The following is a 20,312-nucleotide window of genomic DNA, read 5'->3' as shown; positions in this document are numbered from 1 at the left end:
GAGGTTCAGCCAAGGACATCTGATAGGTAAGATAAATGTATCTAATAAAAAGGTAAATGCACACCTGAATGGCTGAGGTGCTGACCCACTGGAGGGAGATACTCAAAAGACTGGAGAGACACACAGATAAGCAAAGCCTCTTCAAGCCTTGAGGAAAGGACCTGGGCACAGTGACTACAGAGACTGTGGAGACTATAGAGGCAGAGCTCCCCACTTCACTCAATACTCAAAATGTGCTGAAAACATAAAACCCATTTGACTGAAGCATTGGTATATTCTCCAGACAACCTCCTGCTCCAACAGATCTCCTTATGAAGTTTGATTTTAATTCATATTTATGAGTAAATATATATATAATGACAATGTGTTTGTAACCCTGATGAGGGCGTTAAATAACAATTGTCATCAAAGTTCTTCTCAGGTTGAGAAGGTAATAATGTACCAAATGTACCAAAGTAGGAAGGAATATATCTGACTCATGTACTATTGACCAATCCCCCAAACAAATTACAGGTCAGAAAAGAAACCATTAAAATCTGTGAAGGAACTGATTTAGCCAGTGATATCCTTTCATTTGGTCGAATTAGTCATTCACTTAAGATGCACGGAAAGCAGACAATAGCTCCCTTAAAGTGGAATGACGTTTCTAGTCTCCAAAGGGACATGGGCCGGCACTTGTCAGTGGTGCAAAGACACACAGATTAGGGCCAGGAAGTGGAGGACAAACAGGCTCCAGCACAAAACCCCCGTCGTCATCTGGGGCAATGTTCATTATGATGTTGAGCGAGGCCATTTGTGTTGTGCCGCGCTGGGCATCACTGCCGAGATGCAGACAGCTCCAGCTCCTTTGTTTTCCTTGCGGTCTACAAAGCTGCCACTGCCGCTCATCCACTGGTGAATATTAAACAGCCACTCATGCCCTCATAGCTCAGCCCTCGCACATCTGTTTCCACGACGTTACTACACACCACCACTCCATTTCTCTATTGTTTTTCTTCTTCCTTCATACAACATATGTACATTTTCCTCTCCCCGCCCCTCCTCCTCATCCTCTTTCCATGTCATAAATCTCAGAAAAACAGAGGGATTTTCACTCTTCCGTCTGGAGTGAATTTACCCCCCTGTGCAACATCAACATGACAGGGTGACATAACTGCCTAAGCACTGCGTAATGGTTTTTGTGATAATCACGGCACTGTATCATATCAGATGTTACAGATGCATGACCACTAACTTATGCTTAAAATATGCAGCACAACAGATGAACATTTATATCCTTCTTTTAATAGGCAATAATAATATGCTTTACAGCTGTCAGTAGGATTAATAGTCATGTGGGCAGTTGCCAGGGAGTGGATTGGTTCCAGCAGACATGCCTGTCACCACTGGTGGTAATAACTATTCAACAGATTTTAGTTAAATCGATGTATTTCAGTGACAGTGTGGACTAAATAAAAATACTGCATCACGTATTACGTATATAGGCTGGACACAAGTCTTTTGAGATGATTGAAAATTTAAAGCAGCGTATTTTGATTGTATTGTCATTAGTACAAAGTTCTTACCCTGCCTGTGTGTCATTGGTCACGCAGTGATGGTTGAACGTGCCAAACATTTGAACTCCCAGAATTCCATAGAGCAGGAGGAAAAACAGCAGAAAGATGGACACACTCCAAATCTGCTCACCAGACCGCCTATGGAGAGAGAGAGGAGAAAATGGAAACTTTTCTAAAGCGGGGGAGCTGGCAAAAGAAAAAGGCTGTGAGAAAACACATCACGAGTCACGGAGCAGAGCAACACCAAGATCACATGCTAAAAGGACATGAGGGCCTTCCTCAAACCCTAGATTTACTCCAAGATGCAAATGTCTGCTTAATGTCATATAAATCAGTCATGTAACATTAAAGCAACGTTTCTTTAGCATGGAACGTACTTGAGGATGTTGTTTATCCTGCTGCGAGGCAGCTCAAATCGAAAGTAGATCCGGAAGGCCCTAATCATAATCAAGGCTCGCGGTATTCTCAGCATCCGCCACGGTGACATTTGGTCCACAAGCTCTGCGATTTCAAACACCTAAAATCAAACATCAGTAGTTATAATAACAGACATTCAATTCACACATATGGCAATACCATAGGCAAGGTCCTACAGAAAGACTGTCTTTGGATTTGACTTCAGCGACCTTCAGCATTACCTGAAGCACTAAGGAGACCCACATGAAGATCACCATGAACCAGTCAAACATGCACCAGCGGTCCTTCATGTAGGAGTTATCGCCCTGGAAACAGAGAGAGAGGATTAAACTGAGCTCAAAAATTGTGGGGCTGCTATGCATGGGTTCTGTCCTCATGGCTGATGTGATGTCTGATATGTATGACTCAGAACCAGACATGCCTGCATTAATCTGACATTGACCTGGTAATGAAAAGGGTGAAAAAACATATTACACAATACTTAACATAAGCCTTATTATGTTGTGATGTTTGAACAAAACTACTTCAAGTACTGAATAAAATAAAAACCAACAATGATCTTCATCAACTCAAAGATTTGAACTGCTCTTCAACATATTCTTGAGTGTCAAACAAACCAAAATACATAAAATGTAAATATTGTTTGGAACCTCGTGTACTGTAAGTACAGTCAAAGGGAACTGAAAGTCATGGAGTTATAGGTCTAATACAAATGGATGATTACAATAGTTTGCAATCTAGAATGATATATACACCTTCTAGTGTACTGAAGACCTTTCGAGAAGTGAGTCTTTTGTTTATCGTATATCTCTTCCAGAAATTGTGCTTCAGGATAGACCACCATAAGTAGATGGCCGTAAAGCAAAGTTTGATCTCGTAGATGGCTGAACTACCTGACCTTAATCTGTATTAGAGGCACCTTTGAACCACCATAAATAAGACAGGTGATTAAACCATTTGTCCAAGAGTCATCCGAACACCATAGATAAGCTGAATGCTGGGACCAGGTTATTACAGCCGATGTGTCCTCTTAAAGAGGGAACCCCTTTATCTTGTTCCTTGGGTCAATACCAAAAACAAAAAAAACACAACACACATGACCCTCCATAGGAAGGTGAGCCATTAGTCTCTGTCTTTTTTCTCAAAATCCCCCAATGTAAACTGACTCCAGTGTTTGAACAATGAAGACACGCGTGAAGTAATGAGGTCGTTTGTATTTGTCCTTATTTAGAACTCTCAGGAGTGGCATATGCAATGCAAGCTCAGTTAACGAGTGCTGGCACAAACCCTGTTTCTGTTAGTGGAAAGCAACCTCACATTTTCGCTATAGAGACAGGAAGAGAAAGGTCAACCACTTTGCCTACACAATTCAGAATGTATATTTTGCATGCAAGCACAAAATGCCTGATGTTTTTTTTCATTTTCCATAAGTACCAAACACTTAGACTGGAGAGGTTTTTCCTTAGCTTTAAAATATGGAGTGCTTGAAGTGTTCCACTCCACGAGCTGGCCTTTTGGCAACTGCAGTGTAGTTGATCCAGAAGGGCCGAAGCCACATATTTGGATGGGATGGGATGCAGCAGAAGGGCAGGGACACTGCATCTGCCATTGCTGAGCAGTAATTGGGGTCAAATTGATTAAGGCATTGCTGAATGACGGTTGCATTAAGTCTATCATGACAGGATTAGAAGGTATGTAAATCGCACAAACTGCATGGCACTTTTTTAAGCTCACATCTAGAAGATTGTGTATGTTCTCCCACAAACATTTTTGACCAAATGTTAAAAAATAACAACAAACCTCATTCAAGTGTAAAATAAATCTCCATCATGCTGTCTGAAAACTATCTAAAAATACCAAGCGCCCAAGGCTATAATCTTCTGGTGTGACATCACTGACATGTACTCATGGAGAAATCCCCCTACAACAGATACCGTAAGTGTTCAAGCATGGAGAACTGAAATGACTAAATCAGTCATGTGATTAATCTCTTCACAGTCAAACTTTGTCAACAAAGGGCCACTATACTATGAGAAGGGTAGACTCTACTATACTTTTCCTTGCTGTGATAATGTACCCTCCTTCTTTGTGTTGGCTCTACATGAAATTACACTTTCCTGCATCCACAGCATTCTCACCAAGCAAGAAATGTTAAGTGCCTAAAATGTTACAGTACCTAAATTGTATGCAGCAGACCTGTGCAAAATATGTTTCATTTTATCAGACACAAGTTCAAAGGGGTTTTCAAGTATTAACCTTGACCTGCTAAAATGACAGGAATCTTAAGCAAGTTTTTTTCATCTCCAAAACTACAGTTAAGACAGAATCCCAATTAATCTGAATATGCAGAACTCATTAACGCCACTTCAATCGCTTCACAGATCAAAGTCAATAATTGGCATCAGCTTTCGAAGGTCCTAAAATTGCCCTAGGATCACCACCAGCATGTAGCTCCTATGCCATCTCTCAAACCAAGCCACTGATGATATCTGTGGATATCTGTTTTCCGTGTTGTTTTCAAACACACACACACAAAAAACACATCTCTACCTCAAATGAAGCGAATAACCAGAAGGCTTCCAACAGCAGAGGATGATTTTGTTCCCTTAAACACCTTAATGCCAACCTTCTATTGACCCACTGGTCTGAGAGAAATGTTCTTGTTCAAATTACTCATCTACCAGTGTGTCCCGGAAGCAGTGATTCACTGTTCAAGGCCTCACCGTGTGCTAGTTATCCTTGATTCACCAATTAAGCTGTCCACACTTTCCTTAGCAGTAATTAAGGACCTTTCATTGGGCAGCTGCCTGTTAATTTGCTTCTGTTGGATTCAATCTACCCCCCCTCCCTCTCTCTCTCTTTCTCTCCTTCTCTTTTCTCTTTCTTTCCTTCTCATTTTCATTCCTGTGGCTCCCCAACCACCATCACCTCCACCAAGGCAGTGCCTGATTGAGGGGCCTTACCTTGACGATGCCTCTGATGTGCATCTTGGCGATCATCTCGGCCGTGTAGAGGAACATGAGGAGGGTGTCCAGGGTGAAGGTGACATACTGGAGCGGGGGGTAGTGCTCGAAGGTCTTGGGCGTGTTCATGCACACGGAGATAACACTGATGATGGCACACGCTCGAAGGAGGGAGTGCACCCACTGGGGGAAAACAGCCGTGATGAGTTCACATGGAGCTATTCACTTCACCTGGCTTAAAGCAACAGTTAGGAGTTTTGGTCTAAATCTAGCAAGCTAATTACCTAAAAGGCATGCTGAAATCTTACAAACTCTAACAACAGGACATTTGGCATTGAAAAAGCTTTCGAACATGCTAACTGGCATCTGGCAAAGTTAGAAATGTCGTGCTGTGAAAGCTTTTCTTGCATTTCCGTTGGGTGGTCTATCCATGACCATTGACTACACAGTACATAGCCTAGATGGCTAGTGTGAATGACAGGTGTGTTTGCCAGTCCTTCACATGGCCGTATACCATCAAAATGAATTTAAAGATGATATCAAAACTAATTGTCTATAACAACATACCTCAAAAAGTGTCAAAGTGTCGCATATTGCTGCTTTAAAAGTCTACCAATGGCTCAAATATATTTGTGTATACTCATATGCTAGCACCATTTCAACTTATGAACATCTTTGAGTTCCTTTGGTACTTTAGAAACTCCATTATGTGCATTCAAGAAGAAGCTATTCAGCAATTCAAGGTCCATTAGACTGACATGTCTAAGTAAGCAGCTATTCACTGTGAACTAGTTAGAATCTTACTATTTAACACTTCCAACACTAAGGCCTTTTTTGAGTCTGTTAAGTATTCTGCCATGCCTGATATTTTTGTATATTTCACCCAACTAAAAACCATGAGGCCAAAGTGGCATTTATGATTATATTCTAGAACACCTCAGCAAAAAATGAATGAAAGTAAAAGGAATGTAGTAAAACAAGTTTTTTTATTAAAATGAAATCTAAAGACACTTAAATGAAATCTAGTTTTAGAGGTGCTCAGACTTTGTACAAAAACATATTGTTAATATTTTCTTTTTTACTCTGAACCTTGTAAACATAGGTGTTTGCTCCACATAGGTGAGTTTAGCATTCAGAAAGTGTGTGTGGATTCTATACTAATTATGAGTATTATAGAAAGTGACACTTTTCTTCACTTAGACCACTATGCATATTGATGAGAGAGGTGTGAACATTCTGGGACACCTTGGTCAAATGACAATGGCCATGACGTAATAGCCCTGGAATGTCTTTGTGCCCCACTACCCCCTACAGGTTTTCTTGACACATCAGGAACCAATGGTGATCACTGAATTACCATGCCCTTATCATATGAATAGTTGCCATTTGCTAATGGGAGGGTCAAAACCTCACTCAGAGGCTGAAATGTGCAAGGGATTAGTTATATCATCCTTACAAAGTGATTATTTATACTTTAGTTTCAAACTGTATATATTTAAAAAGTAAAGGGTTCAATGTTGCTGTGGGTGTTAGTTTTATGTTTGTAGGACAAAAACTTGCTGAGATTTCAAATTCTATTAATAAAAATACCACAAAGTGCCCCACAGGGCACCTTAGTGCTGGAAGGGTTAAAATGAATTTATGTCTATCACCACAAAAAAATCACACCAGTAGGAAATATTCACATTCTTCACGCAAATAGAAATTTATCACCAGATAATTTATAATAATTTCAGGTGTTGGGTTGCAACCTATTTCTTGCTGACTTAGGTTTACTATGAATTCTGTTACATTAAGAGAACGGACTACTTGTGGAAAGATGTGAATCAGAAGCACTCAACCTGTTGCCAATGGCATTGGTTATTCATTTTTTTCATTATCATTATAAAGAAAGCTGTATATAAGCAGTAGTAATATAAAACATCAATGTGTGACAAACAATAAAAGTCCTTATTAGTCCCTGCTATTAGCTTTACAGAGATATACCGTAACTATTGTAGTTGTTGATCGTAGTCTCTGCAAACAAAGGTCCAAATGTCAACATGCAAACATTTTTATTTTTAGACCTCTTGCTTGTGCGCCACAAATACAACACTCCACTCAGGTACCATGGACACGTTTGCTCATGGCGTCTTCATTTAGTTGGATCTGCACACACTCACTGTTTTGTTTATCCAGACGATGTCGGCGCTGTCCGTGAGTGTCTCATCGGGCCCAAAGTCGGTGATGGGCTGGGACTCCGGCCTCGAGCTCTGCTTGCGCTTCAGCATGCTCGGACTAGCCGTGCTATACAGAGAGTGGATCTAGAGGACGGCAGGACAAAAGGCAGACACAGACATTCCATCAAAACGCAGGAAAATCAGGCATGCAGGAGAGATCTTTGTGCAATCAGTGACACTGTCGCTGTCTACTCTTCAAAAGCAGATATGGTTTCATATAAGACCAGACAAGGTGAAAATGTTCTTGCTGGGTTATATGCTTAGTACAAAGCCTCCAATATATCACTTTCATGACTAGCTGTGACTTACAAATAACAGCAGTACATGTCAAGTGTACATGTTAAATGAATAGATTAATTTACATAATACAACTTTATCATACAAAGACAGCACAAGTCAACAGATATATGTTTACTAGAAAAGTATTTTACTTTCTATATGCATTTGTGGCTAGTCAAGAACATCTCTTGACAGTATAGAACTAATGTGGCTTTAATTTGGTTTTCCAGGTTTGAAAGCACCAAAATACAGCAAGATGGAGTTTTTAGTTAGTACATACAGCTTTTTATGAAATCTACAAAGCTAGAGGGCTTTATAATTCATGAGCTTTTGTTCTACACAACAAATTGTTGATTGGAAGCCAGGCGGTATGAGAGAGATAGCAGTGATGCCGTTGGATGGCCTTGGTGATTGACAACCAAGCATATGTGGAGCAGACACAACACTGAGCGTCAGAGAGACTTACCTGTTGCGAAGATCGCGCCTGATCTTCACCATGTCAACACAGATTTACGAGCAACAGCAGGTGTGACATAAACGTGTAGTGTAAATTAAAAAAGAAACCGTCCACATGTTCAACAGTCATATAAAGACAGACTCAAACAAAGACAAAGCACACATACCAACGGGAAAAGTAAAGCTGAAATTGCTCCAGCACTGCACATAACATGCGATCAGGCATACCCTGTAAATAACACACAACAGTTAGTCAATATGGCATATATGGTGTACCAATGTCAACAATGCAACATGATCCCCCTTCCTCCCCAGACAGAAAATGCCAACCACAATTGATGAGGAATATACGGTGTGAGACACTGAGAGACAGATGATGCTGGGGTGGTCATGTGACTCACGGTCAGGCTCCTCATTGGTGGGTTCATCCCCAATGTTAGAGGGGTGGAAACCAGACAAGAAAAGTGAAGTTCAGTAGACGTCAGCACCTCCTGGAACCTGCAAAAGAAGAAGTGTTACAACCTCACTAAAAGCACACTGAAAGGTTTTCCCAAAAACACTCATCCTTCACCAGAGACATGAAAAGTATCTAAGCTTCACTAGCAATCTTGCAGGAACAGGCATAAAGTCGCACATCCTACAGCACTGCAGTCAAAGCTAACACAGTCTAGCCTCTCAGCAACATCCAATCAGATCTCATCCATATCTCACAGCAGGCCTCACCTGCACCTTGGACAAACCCATAGCAGCAGCATCCAATCAACTCCAGTCAACTTTACCAATACATTACATTTTTATTTATTCATTTGGTAGACACTTTTATACAAAGTATCTCAGTGAGGTGTGGTGAGGTGCAGGACAACACAGGCCACAGAAAGTGAGGAGACTTGCTGTATGTACCAGCAGTTATAATTTATAACCTCATGCCCCAATCTCAATTCTCCAACCCTACCCCTTGAGCGTTCTCGCTTTCTTTTAGGGATCGAGGGGTAGTGGTCATCCATACCACCAAATGGCCCTCCAAATGTAGCACTTTCAGATAGATAGATGGAAGAAAATTCCCAGAATTTCTATGGGCAGGACTAGGTTGTCCCATTTTTATAGGGGGATATTTCAAAAACTACCTCTTTGAGTGGCACTCAAAAACAAGGAGTGGTGGTAAAAATAAGAAGTGGCAGTAGGCCCAGAGAAAGAGCAGCGTAGAGACAGAAGTCATCCTCAGTCCAGTCATCCTCAATTTATACCTCACCAGTAACACAGTCATCCACACCATGGCCATACCTCACCAGTAACACAGTCATCCACACCATGGCCATACCTCACCAGTAACACAGTAAACCACACCATGGCCACACCTCACCAGTAACACAGTCATCCACACCATGGCCATACCTCACCAGTAACACAGTCATCCACACCATCTACATACCTCACCAGTAACACAGTCCTCCACACCATGGCCATACCTCACCAGTAACACAGTCATCCACACCATGGCCATACCTCACCAGTAACACAGTCATCCACACCATCTACATACCTCACCAGTAACACAGTCCTCCACACCATGGCCATACCTCACCAGTAACACAGTCATCCACACCATGGCCATACCTCACCAGTAACACAGTCATCCACACCATGGCCATACCTCACCAGTAACACAGTCCTCCACACCATGGCCATACCTCACCAGTAACACAGTAAACCACACCATGGCCATACCTCACCAGTAACACAGTCATCCACACCATGGCCATACCTCACCAGTAACACAGTCATCCACACCATGGCCATACCTCACCAGTAACACAGTCATCCACACCATGGCCATACCTCACCAGTAACACAGTCATCCACACCATCTACATACCTCACCAGTAACACAGTAAACCACACCATGGCCATACCTCACCAGTAACACAGTAAACCACACCATGGCCACACCTCACCAGTAACACAGTAAACCACACCATGGCCATACCTCACCAGTAACACACCGACATCAACACTATCAACATACAGTATGTCTCACTAAGAAATTGTAGCCATACCATATTAGCATAATAAAATCTTACCAGCAGCGCAAAGCAACAGATATTCATAACTTTTATGTACCCTTTGGCGTGAAGCATAACCTTGCTGGAAAACAATACAATATAGTTGTATCTCATCGGGTTCATACAGTTATACTGCCGTCACACATCTGCAACTTACAACCATATAATACTGGTTAAACACAAAGCCAACTTCAACAGTAACAAAGTACCATCTCAGAAGAACAATACTCAAACCTGACCTATGACATACAGACACTACATCAAGGACAGACCTCACTGGAACATTACATCAAGCACAGACCTCAGAGACACCTAATAACACCTATAGACTAGTCTTGAAACCCTTCTTCACCAGGAACTAACACGTTTCACTAAAAAGACACACTGTCCGATAGATCCATTAACAGCCCTCAACAATAACTCTGTATTGTAGGATAAACTCACCTGGAAATGCACAATATGTACTACAAAGCTTTTTAAAATACTAAATCAATGTATACCATTACAGACTGAAACAGAATGGCATCTGTTGGCAGGTATACAAAAGAGCCACGCAGCAAAACCCAGATTGTCTGATGTTCCAAAACATTAATATCCATTCATGGGTCCATCATATATTATCAAAACTCAATGCCACTAGCATTCAGGGCCAGTGTTGACACCATTCAACTTAATAATGGCCGTAGTGAAGGAGACAATGACTGATGCTGCCCTCATACAAAGTCAGGGTTGAAATATTGTATTAAAGTTGGAGGCAACGCTTTCACAGTTTTTATCTCAACCCCCCTATACTTGCACAAAGGAAAGAAAAAAGTGATACTGAAAAGCGTGGTATAGTCAAAAGCAATTTGCAGCGTAATTGCTACACTCAGCATATGTTGGTAGGGATTTGAGGATGAGTGAAAACAAAATTACAGGGTGTAAGTGCTATAATGTGGGAGTCACTTGCCAGGGACTGCAATTAGTTTCCCTTTCTGAGAAAGGACATTTACCCACAGACAGGATGCAATCACCAGGAATATTAATGGTGGCTGTGGGTATCCATTAGACTTAGACCAGCTTATTTTCATTTTGTTCATATGCACAATAGATGGTCTGAGTTTGAGAAGAATGGCAGGCATGTAGGTTACAACTTCAGCGATAGACTGGACATGAGTTTAGCTGAAATCAATGATCACTGTCTCACTTTCACTGTTATTTTTTACCAACAGAACATTGATAACTTAATGATGGTTAGCTTTGTATACTGTACAAGAAGACTTTAGCAATGTTATATGGCCTATATGTGTCCGTCTTTGTTAAAGACAAATTATACATGCTCTACTTTGAAAAGAAGTTGGTGAGAAAATCAGCAGGAAACTTGTAAGTGCCTTTGAGTCTTCATACCTTCTTAAAACACTTTCATGCAGTATGTCTGCAACTTCTAAGACAGTGAGATATTTATAGGTATGGTTCCATGAGAAAAAATAATGCATTTCACTGACTGTTTGACACAACATAGGATATGCTGTATGGAACTGTGTTTCACTTTGAATACATAAATACAACTTTAAAAGAAAAGGAAAAAAAACAGGAGAAATACTTGTCACTGAAAAATCATGACACTATCCCAGTTGAAGCTCCAGAAAACAGCACAATAAGTGACACTCTGCAATACATACAAAAAACCCTCTTAAAACAACTAAAATACATGAACCAAACATTCTTATTCTGGAACACAGTCTACAGTGGAATGTGGACATTTTCATTAGAAAGGCATAAGGATTGTGTACACAGTTTGTGCATATTCTGTGCATATTACGTGTATTGGTGGAGGTGCACATTTTATGGAGATGCATTTAATTCGTTCCATCTGTCAACATAAGGAGATTATGGAGAATGAATGCACAGGTGATTGATAACAGGAAATGGATGGAACACTGGGATGAAAAAAGGTTTCAAACCGCAGCCTACTGATACGAAAATACCTGTCCTTTCTACGTCCATTAAGCAAATTACAAGGCACATCAACGTTTCATGTTTCAATATTATGTTGGCAATACAAACATACAGTCTAAATTAAGATTGGTGACACAGGATAGCACAATGTTGTTGAAAGGGGATGCGACACGTAGGAAACACTTCGTGCTAAGGGATATTCGAAACCCCTACGACATCTGCTTCAGAGAGGTTACTATGGAAACAGATGAGAGCAAGGCTGCTGCTAGCTCTAATTAGATAACCGTCACCATGAAAACATTTTACAGTGCACCAAAAATAAAAGGGTAACACGAATAGGGAGACACCATGTCTACTCAGAAAATACGTTTTCTACAGTTGCCGAAAACACGATTCAATGCGTAAAATGAAACGAACAGGTAATACATGAAAAGGCCTGGGTAACTACCTATCGCGTACTTCCTGGAGGACACCCAGACGAATCAAGCACACCAAGGCTCTCATTCGGTACGTCACGACACGAATTTCCCTGTGTTTGGATGTCAGCGTTCAAAAGAATGACTGAAAACAACTTACGGAGAATTCGTGTATCCTTAGGGCTTTGTCTTTGAGCCCAAAGCTTGAGATGTATTTTTCCCGGTGTGTTATCCGCACTGAGGCGATAGTATGAGCCGGAGCTGCAATCCCAGCAGCAGCAGTACGCAGGCAGCGGCGACGCGCGTCCCCCAGCAACAAGCGCATACAGGTTAGCAGAGCTGAGGATTCACAGGCCTCAATTATCGCGAACTACACAGAAATACGTCGTTAATGGTTGTCAGACATTACAAATACGTCAAAGAAAGGGTGAGCTCTATTCTCTGTGATACTTTTTGTTTAAGTTGGTGCATTATTCTAGGTTTAAAAGGATAAGAAATGACTTTGTCCTGATTGATAAACTCACATGGGGATAGTCACTATTTTGGGCAGCAGTCACAAACCCATGGCAAACGTGATTAACTTGTGCTGCCTGAACACAGACAACACAGTAGGGCCAATTTGCAAGTGCTTGAACATCAGTAACCATTGCTACCTATCTACCGTGTCATTGGCACCTCCGAATGCAAACAAAAATATTCATTCGAATATTTGTCTGCTTCTATGCTAAGGTATAAAACATTCTTTCAACAGTACTAATTACCTATACATTCTGAGCACTTACTCTAAACTACCTAGTGTCAACTTACCATATCCTCATCAAAATGTCATCTCAACGCAACACCCACTACACTAAGTAACCCAAACTAGGCTCTTACCCTAACCCCCAGCGCAAATACAAGCCACTGTTTCAAAAAGTCAACAGAAAAATCCAAAAGAAGTTGGGAGTTAAATTAATTTACACTACTTCCCACACACAGGTCTTCAGGCAAGTTAAGTGTGAAACACTTACTGCATAATGTCTTACAAGCTGTGAAGGTGTTTATGAAAATTAATTGAAAGTAATTTAATTAACAACAATGTATTGGCGTAATCATCCTTATTAACAACATTTGCAACAGCTATAGTTAACTAAAATTAAACTTTTGTTTAAAAAAAACCTATAAAAGTGCTATTGTAACAACCGTTTCTACTTGAGTCTTTTGGTAGTTGAGTTCATTGTGTTGCCATCCGAGCTCTCACCAGCTCCTGCCCCGGCACGGTACCAGAAGTCAAGACTAATCAAAGGCACTTGTATGGAGAGTTCTATTGGCCTCGGAAGAGACTGAGCCGGTTTGGGCCAGCCCGCTTCCCCTCTGCCTCTGTCTGGAAAAGAAGAAATTCCTGAAGGCATTGCACTCCAGGTTTCTTTGGGATCTAAACATGCATGCAGAGGCTTTGGTGAACTCTTTCTCAGTTTCTTTGCTTCTGATTTTGCTCTCAGCTGTTGAGGAAAGTTTATTGCAATCGCTGAGGTGAGTTACGTGGGCTTTTTTTGTTTTTCTCATCAGTTTAGAAACTTTCTCCCTCTCTTTCTCCCTCTCCCTCTCACACTCTCTCGGCTGTACTCTGGTTAGCACTGCTGAGGTTTTTTTTTCTTTTCTGCTGACAGGCTCAACTTTTTGGACACTGGAGCTGCAAGAATTCTGCTCATCTAGGCTTCTGTGTGCATGATGTTTACTTGGTGTCAGTGATTTTTATTTTAGTCTTAGTCACAGGGAAGGCTTGTTATATTTTTTTCTGATAGTGATTATCCCGCAGTGAAACTATTTTCTCCTCCAAATACTTCCCCTAACAAAAAAAGTAGACATTCAAGTGACTCACTAGTTGTATGAGCAACACCGAAGCAACAACTCCTTTCAGCTAACGGAGAGATTTCACTTGAACAACCTAACGCTCTGAATTTGGCAGGAATCCACTGTCCCATTTCTGTGTGCCTTGCTACACTAAAACCTGTCTTTTTTTTTTTCATGTGGCTCAGGTTACACTGGTGTCTCGACGACACACAAAGCCACTCAGACTCTCTTGTGACTATCCTTCATAGTAAGTCTAGAGATTCTGTACCCCAGTTATTGAGGTGTCCTTAGAGGAAACTTTTCAGAGTCTAGCTCGGCTAGTGTTTACCGGGCTGCAAGGCTGCCACAGCTGTTAAAAAGGGGTGCGCGCAGTAAACAGGGAGAGGGAAGAGAAGGATTGACCTAACTCTTTTGGGGCTGTGTGAGCAGGTGCACCACAGCGTGTATCCTCTCAGCCTGCAGAGCCTGGGTATCCATTTACTGGTGAATCAGGGCGAAATGTTGAAACCATTAGTAAATCAAATCATTATGTTTTTTGTCGTTATGTAATGATGAACTCAGTATTGGTCGGTGTTGAGCAATGGCCATTTCCATATATATGTCAGACCTGGTTTTTTTATGGTGTTTTTTTTTAAGGTGGATGCTTTTAAATGGAAATGTTAAAAATAATATACCGAACTGATGATCTGATGCTAATGTTTGGTTCAATCTGTTTTTGAACATTCTTTATTTCCCCCTTTTTGTGGAGCAGTTTTTTTACCGCCCCATAAGCCCAAAGTCCAGCTGGAGGAAAGCAGAGAGTGGAATGTCTATCGGAGGAGATTCCACAGTTGCTCCTGGGTGGTGGAGGGATAGATCACATAGGTGGCTGTTTGTTTTGAATAGACAGAGAATAACAATCATCCTCTTCCCCCAGAGCCTTGTTACTTGGCCGGTTCACACATTTAGATTTAACTTGATATTCCTATACTGAGGTTCAAGTAAAACTGTTGCTCATACATGTGTTGTGTGTAAGGCTAGGCTTCTTTATACAACGGCACTGGATGGAGTCAATTATTTACTGACCAGAAGGTTTTTTTTAATAAAAAAAGCTGTTCATAAATATTACTGATACAAACATATTAGCTTGTCGATAGATATGCAGCTGTTGTGTTACAAGTTGGCAACATGGTCTGCAGACATCCGGTGTATAACAACAAGAACATACTGTAGTTTGATGTGTGTAACATGTGGGTGTTGCAGTTTTCTCTAAGTGGTTCTCTATGGTTTGCTTTCTGACATTTCCACTTTATCTTGAGTTTCTGACAAGTTCTCCAAAAAACAAAACTCTCAGACATTTTGGTTTAGAAATGAAAAATCGATAACTCACAGAGGAACTGAAATAGAATATTTTAATACTTAAACTATGATATGAATAGTTTGAAAAATTAGCTAGGATGATACAGAATCCATCAATATCCAAGACTCCCAACCAGGGCTTCTCCTCTGCCAAAAAGAGATTTACAGCCCAGAGAGGGAGAGTCTGGTTGTCATTAGGATGGTGTTTCCAGTCACAATGCACCTCAAATGTGCTCTGTCTTAAAGGGAAACTCTCCCCTTTTAAAGGTTTGCAGTAAAACAAAGCCCATGCTGCATTGTAAGACCCTTAAATAAGCTCTTGGTGTCTTAGCAGAGCAGACGAGTGTATGCAGTTTTGTCACGGCAATAAAACACAGTCCTTCTCAGTGGGCATCCTGCTAATGCACTGTTGCTGCAGACCATATTAGCATTTAGCAGTGAACATTTGTCAGGAGAGTATACAACCCACCAACACCTGACTTGGCCAATATATTTAAATGTTTGCACTTCCCGTATATCTTTCATACGAGCATTGAGCAGTGGGAATTTGTCAAAAAGAACAAACAACCCACATACAACTGACTCTACTAATATACTGACATGCTGATGTTTGCCATATGTCTTTCATAAAAGTATCTGGGAGGGTACACATTCTTCAGGATTTGTGCCCCTTCACCTTGCCAATGCTTTTACCATGCCCCAGTAGGAGAGCAGGGAGCTGCGCCAGCAGGTGAATTTAATTTGGTGTTACCCCTTGAATTAAGTGGAGGATATATAAGCAGTCTGCTCTTCTTCCTCCTCCTCTTCTCCTCCTCTTCTCCTCGTCCTCCTCAGGCAGGTTGGAGGGGGGTGCAGGCTCTCGTCCGAAGCCTCACAAAGACGCTGCAGGACTCCAGATGGCCTGATCTGCAGTGGGAGGGGGGAGTGTGACTGCGGCGTCTGCATATGTCAAGTCACTGACCCGGGGAAGTTCTACGGGCCTCGGTGTGACTGCCACGACTGGGTCTGCGCAACATATGACGGCAAGACCTGCTCTGGTGGGTGATATAACTGAGGTGGTGTTGATTTTTCTTTCGTTTTTTTCTTCTAGGAAGAACTTACAAAAGGGGGAGTAAGCACACATGTGTGCATACTCAGAAACACACAGACAGACAGTTACAGTCCAAAACTCACAAGCATTTTCCTCTCGAACAACAATACCAAAAAAAACATAAACGTAATGTACAAAAGATGCCATGTCTTGCTTGAGAAGGGTAAAGGCAAATTGCTGATTAGCTCTTGGCAGAATGGATTGGCAAAAGTTAAATATATAAAAATGACTCACTATTTCATTACAGTCTTCTTGCTCATTGCATACACATTTTAGACATACAGTGTAGATGGGCATTTCTTTGTAAATATTACATCATTGGCCTTGTAGAAAATGCCAGGCATTTAGGGATTATGGAACCACAGTCCTACAGTAAACCCTGAGGGCATGGAGCTAATCTGGATCCCTTTTGGCACTGTGTTCACACCCTATAACCATCGCAATCGGGCCATTTCACACCTTTAAGCATTCCTGTATGAGATGAAATCACATATGAAGGCATGACTGTCCTTTAACGCGCTTCGCTTTAGAGTCACGGACAGACATGACAAACACAGACCGACAGATCTGACATGGCTATTCCACTCTGGTTTCTTTCCATTTCTGCCCACCCAGATTAATTTGGTTCCATCTACAGTTTATTTTACCTTTTTGTTTTTTTTATGTCCATGGTGATGTCAAGCTTTCCGGTGGATGTGCACATGGGATGAGTGATGTATTTGCACAGAGAGGTTGTGAAGCCTGTGAAAAGCTCATTAGCTTTAGAAGGACCTCTGTGTGTTTGTGTGGGTCTCTGTGTGTGTGTGTCTCTATCAATGGGTGTGTTTGTATGTGCGTGTGTGTTTCTGTGTGTGTGTATATGTATATATGATCTATGTTGGATGTGTGTGTGCACGATGTGTGTATGTCTGTGTATGATTGTGTGTGTGTGTGTGTGTGTTTCAACGCTTATTGATAACAGTTTCACTCTCATCTCCATCAGCTGCGCATGGGGGTCACATCTGGAGCCAGACTTTTTCTTCTTTTTCTCTCTTTTTTCTTCTTTTCCCCCCACAAAATGTCAAGGCTATTTAGTACCTATTGAGATGAAATCACAGCACATCACTTCTTGCTGCCAGATGGCAACCATTAGTTAGTTGGAGGCAAAGTAGGCAATTTGGCTCACGTTGACATGTTAAAAGAAGAATTAGATGCCATTGCCATTGTTATCTGTACAATGTGGGTACTTACGGCGTGTACGTGTCTTGTGTTATTATGCCGACCGTATAATGTATCTAGCTTTCCCCTAGCATCTCTGCTGTGCTTTGTGTGGTAATTTAACATGACAAAGGAAAGACAGCATTTCAGCATGTTCTGCATTGCGCTTCCCAACCTGCGGCAACCGGATCTATCTGTTTGTGTGTTCATCTCAGTGTGTGTGTGTGTGTGGGTTCATCTCAGTGTGTGTGTGTGTGTGTGTGTGTGTGTGTGTGTGTGTGTGTGTGTGTGTGTGTGTGTGTGTGAATGTGTGTTTGTGTGTGTGTGTGTGTGAGTGTGTGTGTGTGTGTACGATCCACAATATTTCAGATGCTCTGGAGTCATCCGTTGGCTGTCAAAAACCTTTCCTGTCACAGCTCAGTCAGGAGGCTTTGTCTCTGTATACTCTTTTGTGTGTGTGTGTGTGTGTGCTAGAGCAGGGGAGAACACACGCCACTTCTGCCTCTCCTAAAAAAGTTTGGCTTACCGCGTCCCATATTTGTCATGGGCAATAAAATGCATCTCAGTGGGTATCCTGCTGATGTCACGTTGCTGCAAACCATATTAACATTTAGCAGTGAACATTCGTCAAAAGAGTATACAACCCACCAACACCTGACTTGGCCAATATATTTAAATGTTGGCACTTCCCATATATCTTTCATACGAGCATCTAACAGTGGGAATTTGTCAAATTTGTCAAATCCTGAAAACGTGTTTGGCTCACACACAGCAGGTCCCATGCCATGACTGGGTTTAGAGCCTATTCATCAGGGTTGTGTACTCTGCCATACCACCACTGAGTTGTAGTATCAGTCAAATCAAATGGCACATTATTGCTTCCAGAACGGCCTTAGATTCGCTTGTGTATTTCGTAGTTAGGAGAGGTGTGAACATGGAGAACGTTCTGCTCTCATTTTTATCAGGCACCAGTATGAACTTTGTTTAGCGCTTTGTGTAAATAAGTCACAGCACCAAACCTCATCGTGTGGCCTTGTAGCAGTAGCTTATTGTTTTAACTAAAATCTGCTGTGAGTGATGTAACGTTTGTCACACTCTGAGACAGTGGGTGTCTGTGTCCCATCCATAGCCATCTCAATGTGTTGTATGGATGAAGAACAGCTGGCAGGCTGAGTTGATACTCACTTTTGCAGGCTCCTGTTTTCACAGAACCTAGGAGGGCCCTAGAGACATTTTCTCCAGAGCTTCTGTGTCAGTTATGTCAATACATCTAGCCTTGGGCCATTGTTGATATCTTGTAAAGCTAACTACCAAAAAGCCAGCATAAAGCCACTAATGAGTTGGCAAAGTGACTAGCAGGAATGGCACTTGGGACTATCCATCCTTCAGATGACCATATACCATTGAAATAAATTGTGTGGCTGACAAGATCTACAAACTATACTTGGAAAAATGGAACAGGCCGGTGGTAGCCTTCGTACTGCTGCCTTAAATATTCAATTAAATCTAATGCTTTGTGTAATACACTGCAGGGTGGAAAGGTACTTAGAGTAAACACAACACAATGTTCAGTTGTTTTAAGATCACAATAACAATGCAAGTTCCTGAAGAAGTTGTCGTAGTTATTTGCAGTAAAACATGAAAGGTTGTCTGAAGTCAGTCATGTTCAGTCAGTTCTAGTATTTTGATGTACTTTCTTAGTCTTATGCACCAAATGCACATGCATTTGAACTGAGGAACAGTTGACCATCCATGCCCAGGTACCTTTCAGTGTTTATAATACTAAAGTGCCAGTTCTTTGTAGCTGGAGTTGGTCTCCTCTGTAATGTGTTATGTAACGCTGGGATTTCCCAGAAATCAAAGTGTTAGCTTTGGTTCTTTCTCTGCACATGGGTTCTGGCTCACTAGCCTTTAAAACAGAGCACTTCAAGAAGCTCTCTCCAGAAAGGTGACATTAGCAGCTGCAGCTACAGCTGTCCACCAGCTGTGTGTGCATCACCTGGTATTTAACTCAGTTCCTGTCCTTCAACCAGATCACCTTCCAGACCGGATAGTATTGTGCTCTCTCTTCTCACAACAGCCTTTTTATTCTCTGCACTCTTTTTCCAATAAACTTCAGTGACCTTCAGTGTTTTTTTGTTAGTACTCCATACGTACTGTTCTTACGTGGTTTGTAAATGCTTTGACACTAAGAATGCAGAAATAGGTCATGCCAGTCGAGGTTTTGAGATTGGAATAGAAAGCAAAACAAAACAATGGGTAGTGGGACATGGAGCCGTGTGATTGGGCCGCCCAGTGGAGTTCTACCCTATGACCTCTCTACCATGCAGAGACTGTTCTTCCTCTCAAGGGTTCTGTTTTCACTCTGACTGCTTCTGCAGAGACGTGGCATTTTTTCCCCTCCCTACCCGTATTTGATCTCTCTCTCTCTCCCCTCCTCTCAGGATATTTCTGCTTTTAAATTGACCAGGAGGAAGTTTTCATTCTTTCCTCTTTTTTCAGCTTTCTCTCTCCTTCCTCTCCTTTTTCACTTTTTTCTCGCTCTCACAC

General features: G+C 41.6%; 2 protein-coding genes across 2 annotated transcripts in view; one reads left to right on the top strand and one right to left on the bottom strand.

Moving 5' to 3' along the window:
- nalcn (sodium leak channel, non-selective) overlaps window positions 1-8,099 on the bottom strand; it is a gene marked incomplete at both ends in the record, with an annotated part of 105,470 nt that extends 97,371 nt beyond the window's left edge. Inside the window, 6 exons of the mRNA XM_080838194.1 lie at window positions 1,566-1,694; window positions 1,934-2,073; window positions 2,195-2,278; window positions 4,937-5,119; window positions 7,099-7,239; window positions 8,058-8,099. Coding sequence (XP_080694320.1) covers window positions 1,566-1,694; window positions 1,934-2,073; window positions 2,195-2,278; window positions 4,937-5,119; window positions 7,099-7,239; window positions 8,058-8,099 — 719 coding nt within the window. The remainder of the gene's footprint in view (window positions 1-1,565; window positions 1,695-1,933; window positions 2,074-2,194; window positions 2,279-4,936; window positions 5,120-7,098; window positions 7,240-8,057) is intronic.
- Window positions 8,100-13,683: 5,584 nt separating this feature from the next.
- The window catches only part of itgbl1 (integrin, beta-like 1), a 64,916-nt gene continuing 58,287 nt past the window's right edge, over window positions 13,684-20,312 (top strand). Inside the window, exons 1-2 of the mRNA XM_080839913.1 lie at window positions 13,684-13,816; window positions 16,310-16,512. Coding sequence (XP_080696039.1) covers window positions 13,725-13,816; window positions 16,310-16,512 — 295 coding nt within the window. The 5' untranslated portion in view covers window positions 13,684-13,724. The remainder of the gene's footprint in view (window positions 13,817-16,309; window positions 16,513-20,312) is intronic.

The sequence above is a fragment of the Sprattus sprattus genome (assembly GCF_963457725.1).
Source record: "Sprattus sprattus genome assembly, chromosome: 5".
NCBI lineage: Eukaryota > Metazoa > Chordata > Actinopteri > Clupeiformes > Clupeidae > Sprattus > Sprattus sprattus.
This window is presented reverse-complemented; position numbering and strand designations above follow the sequence as displayed.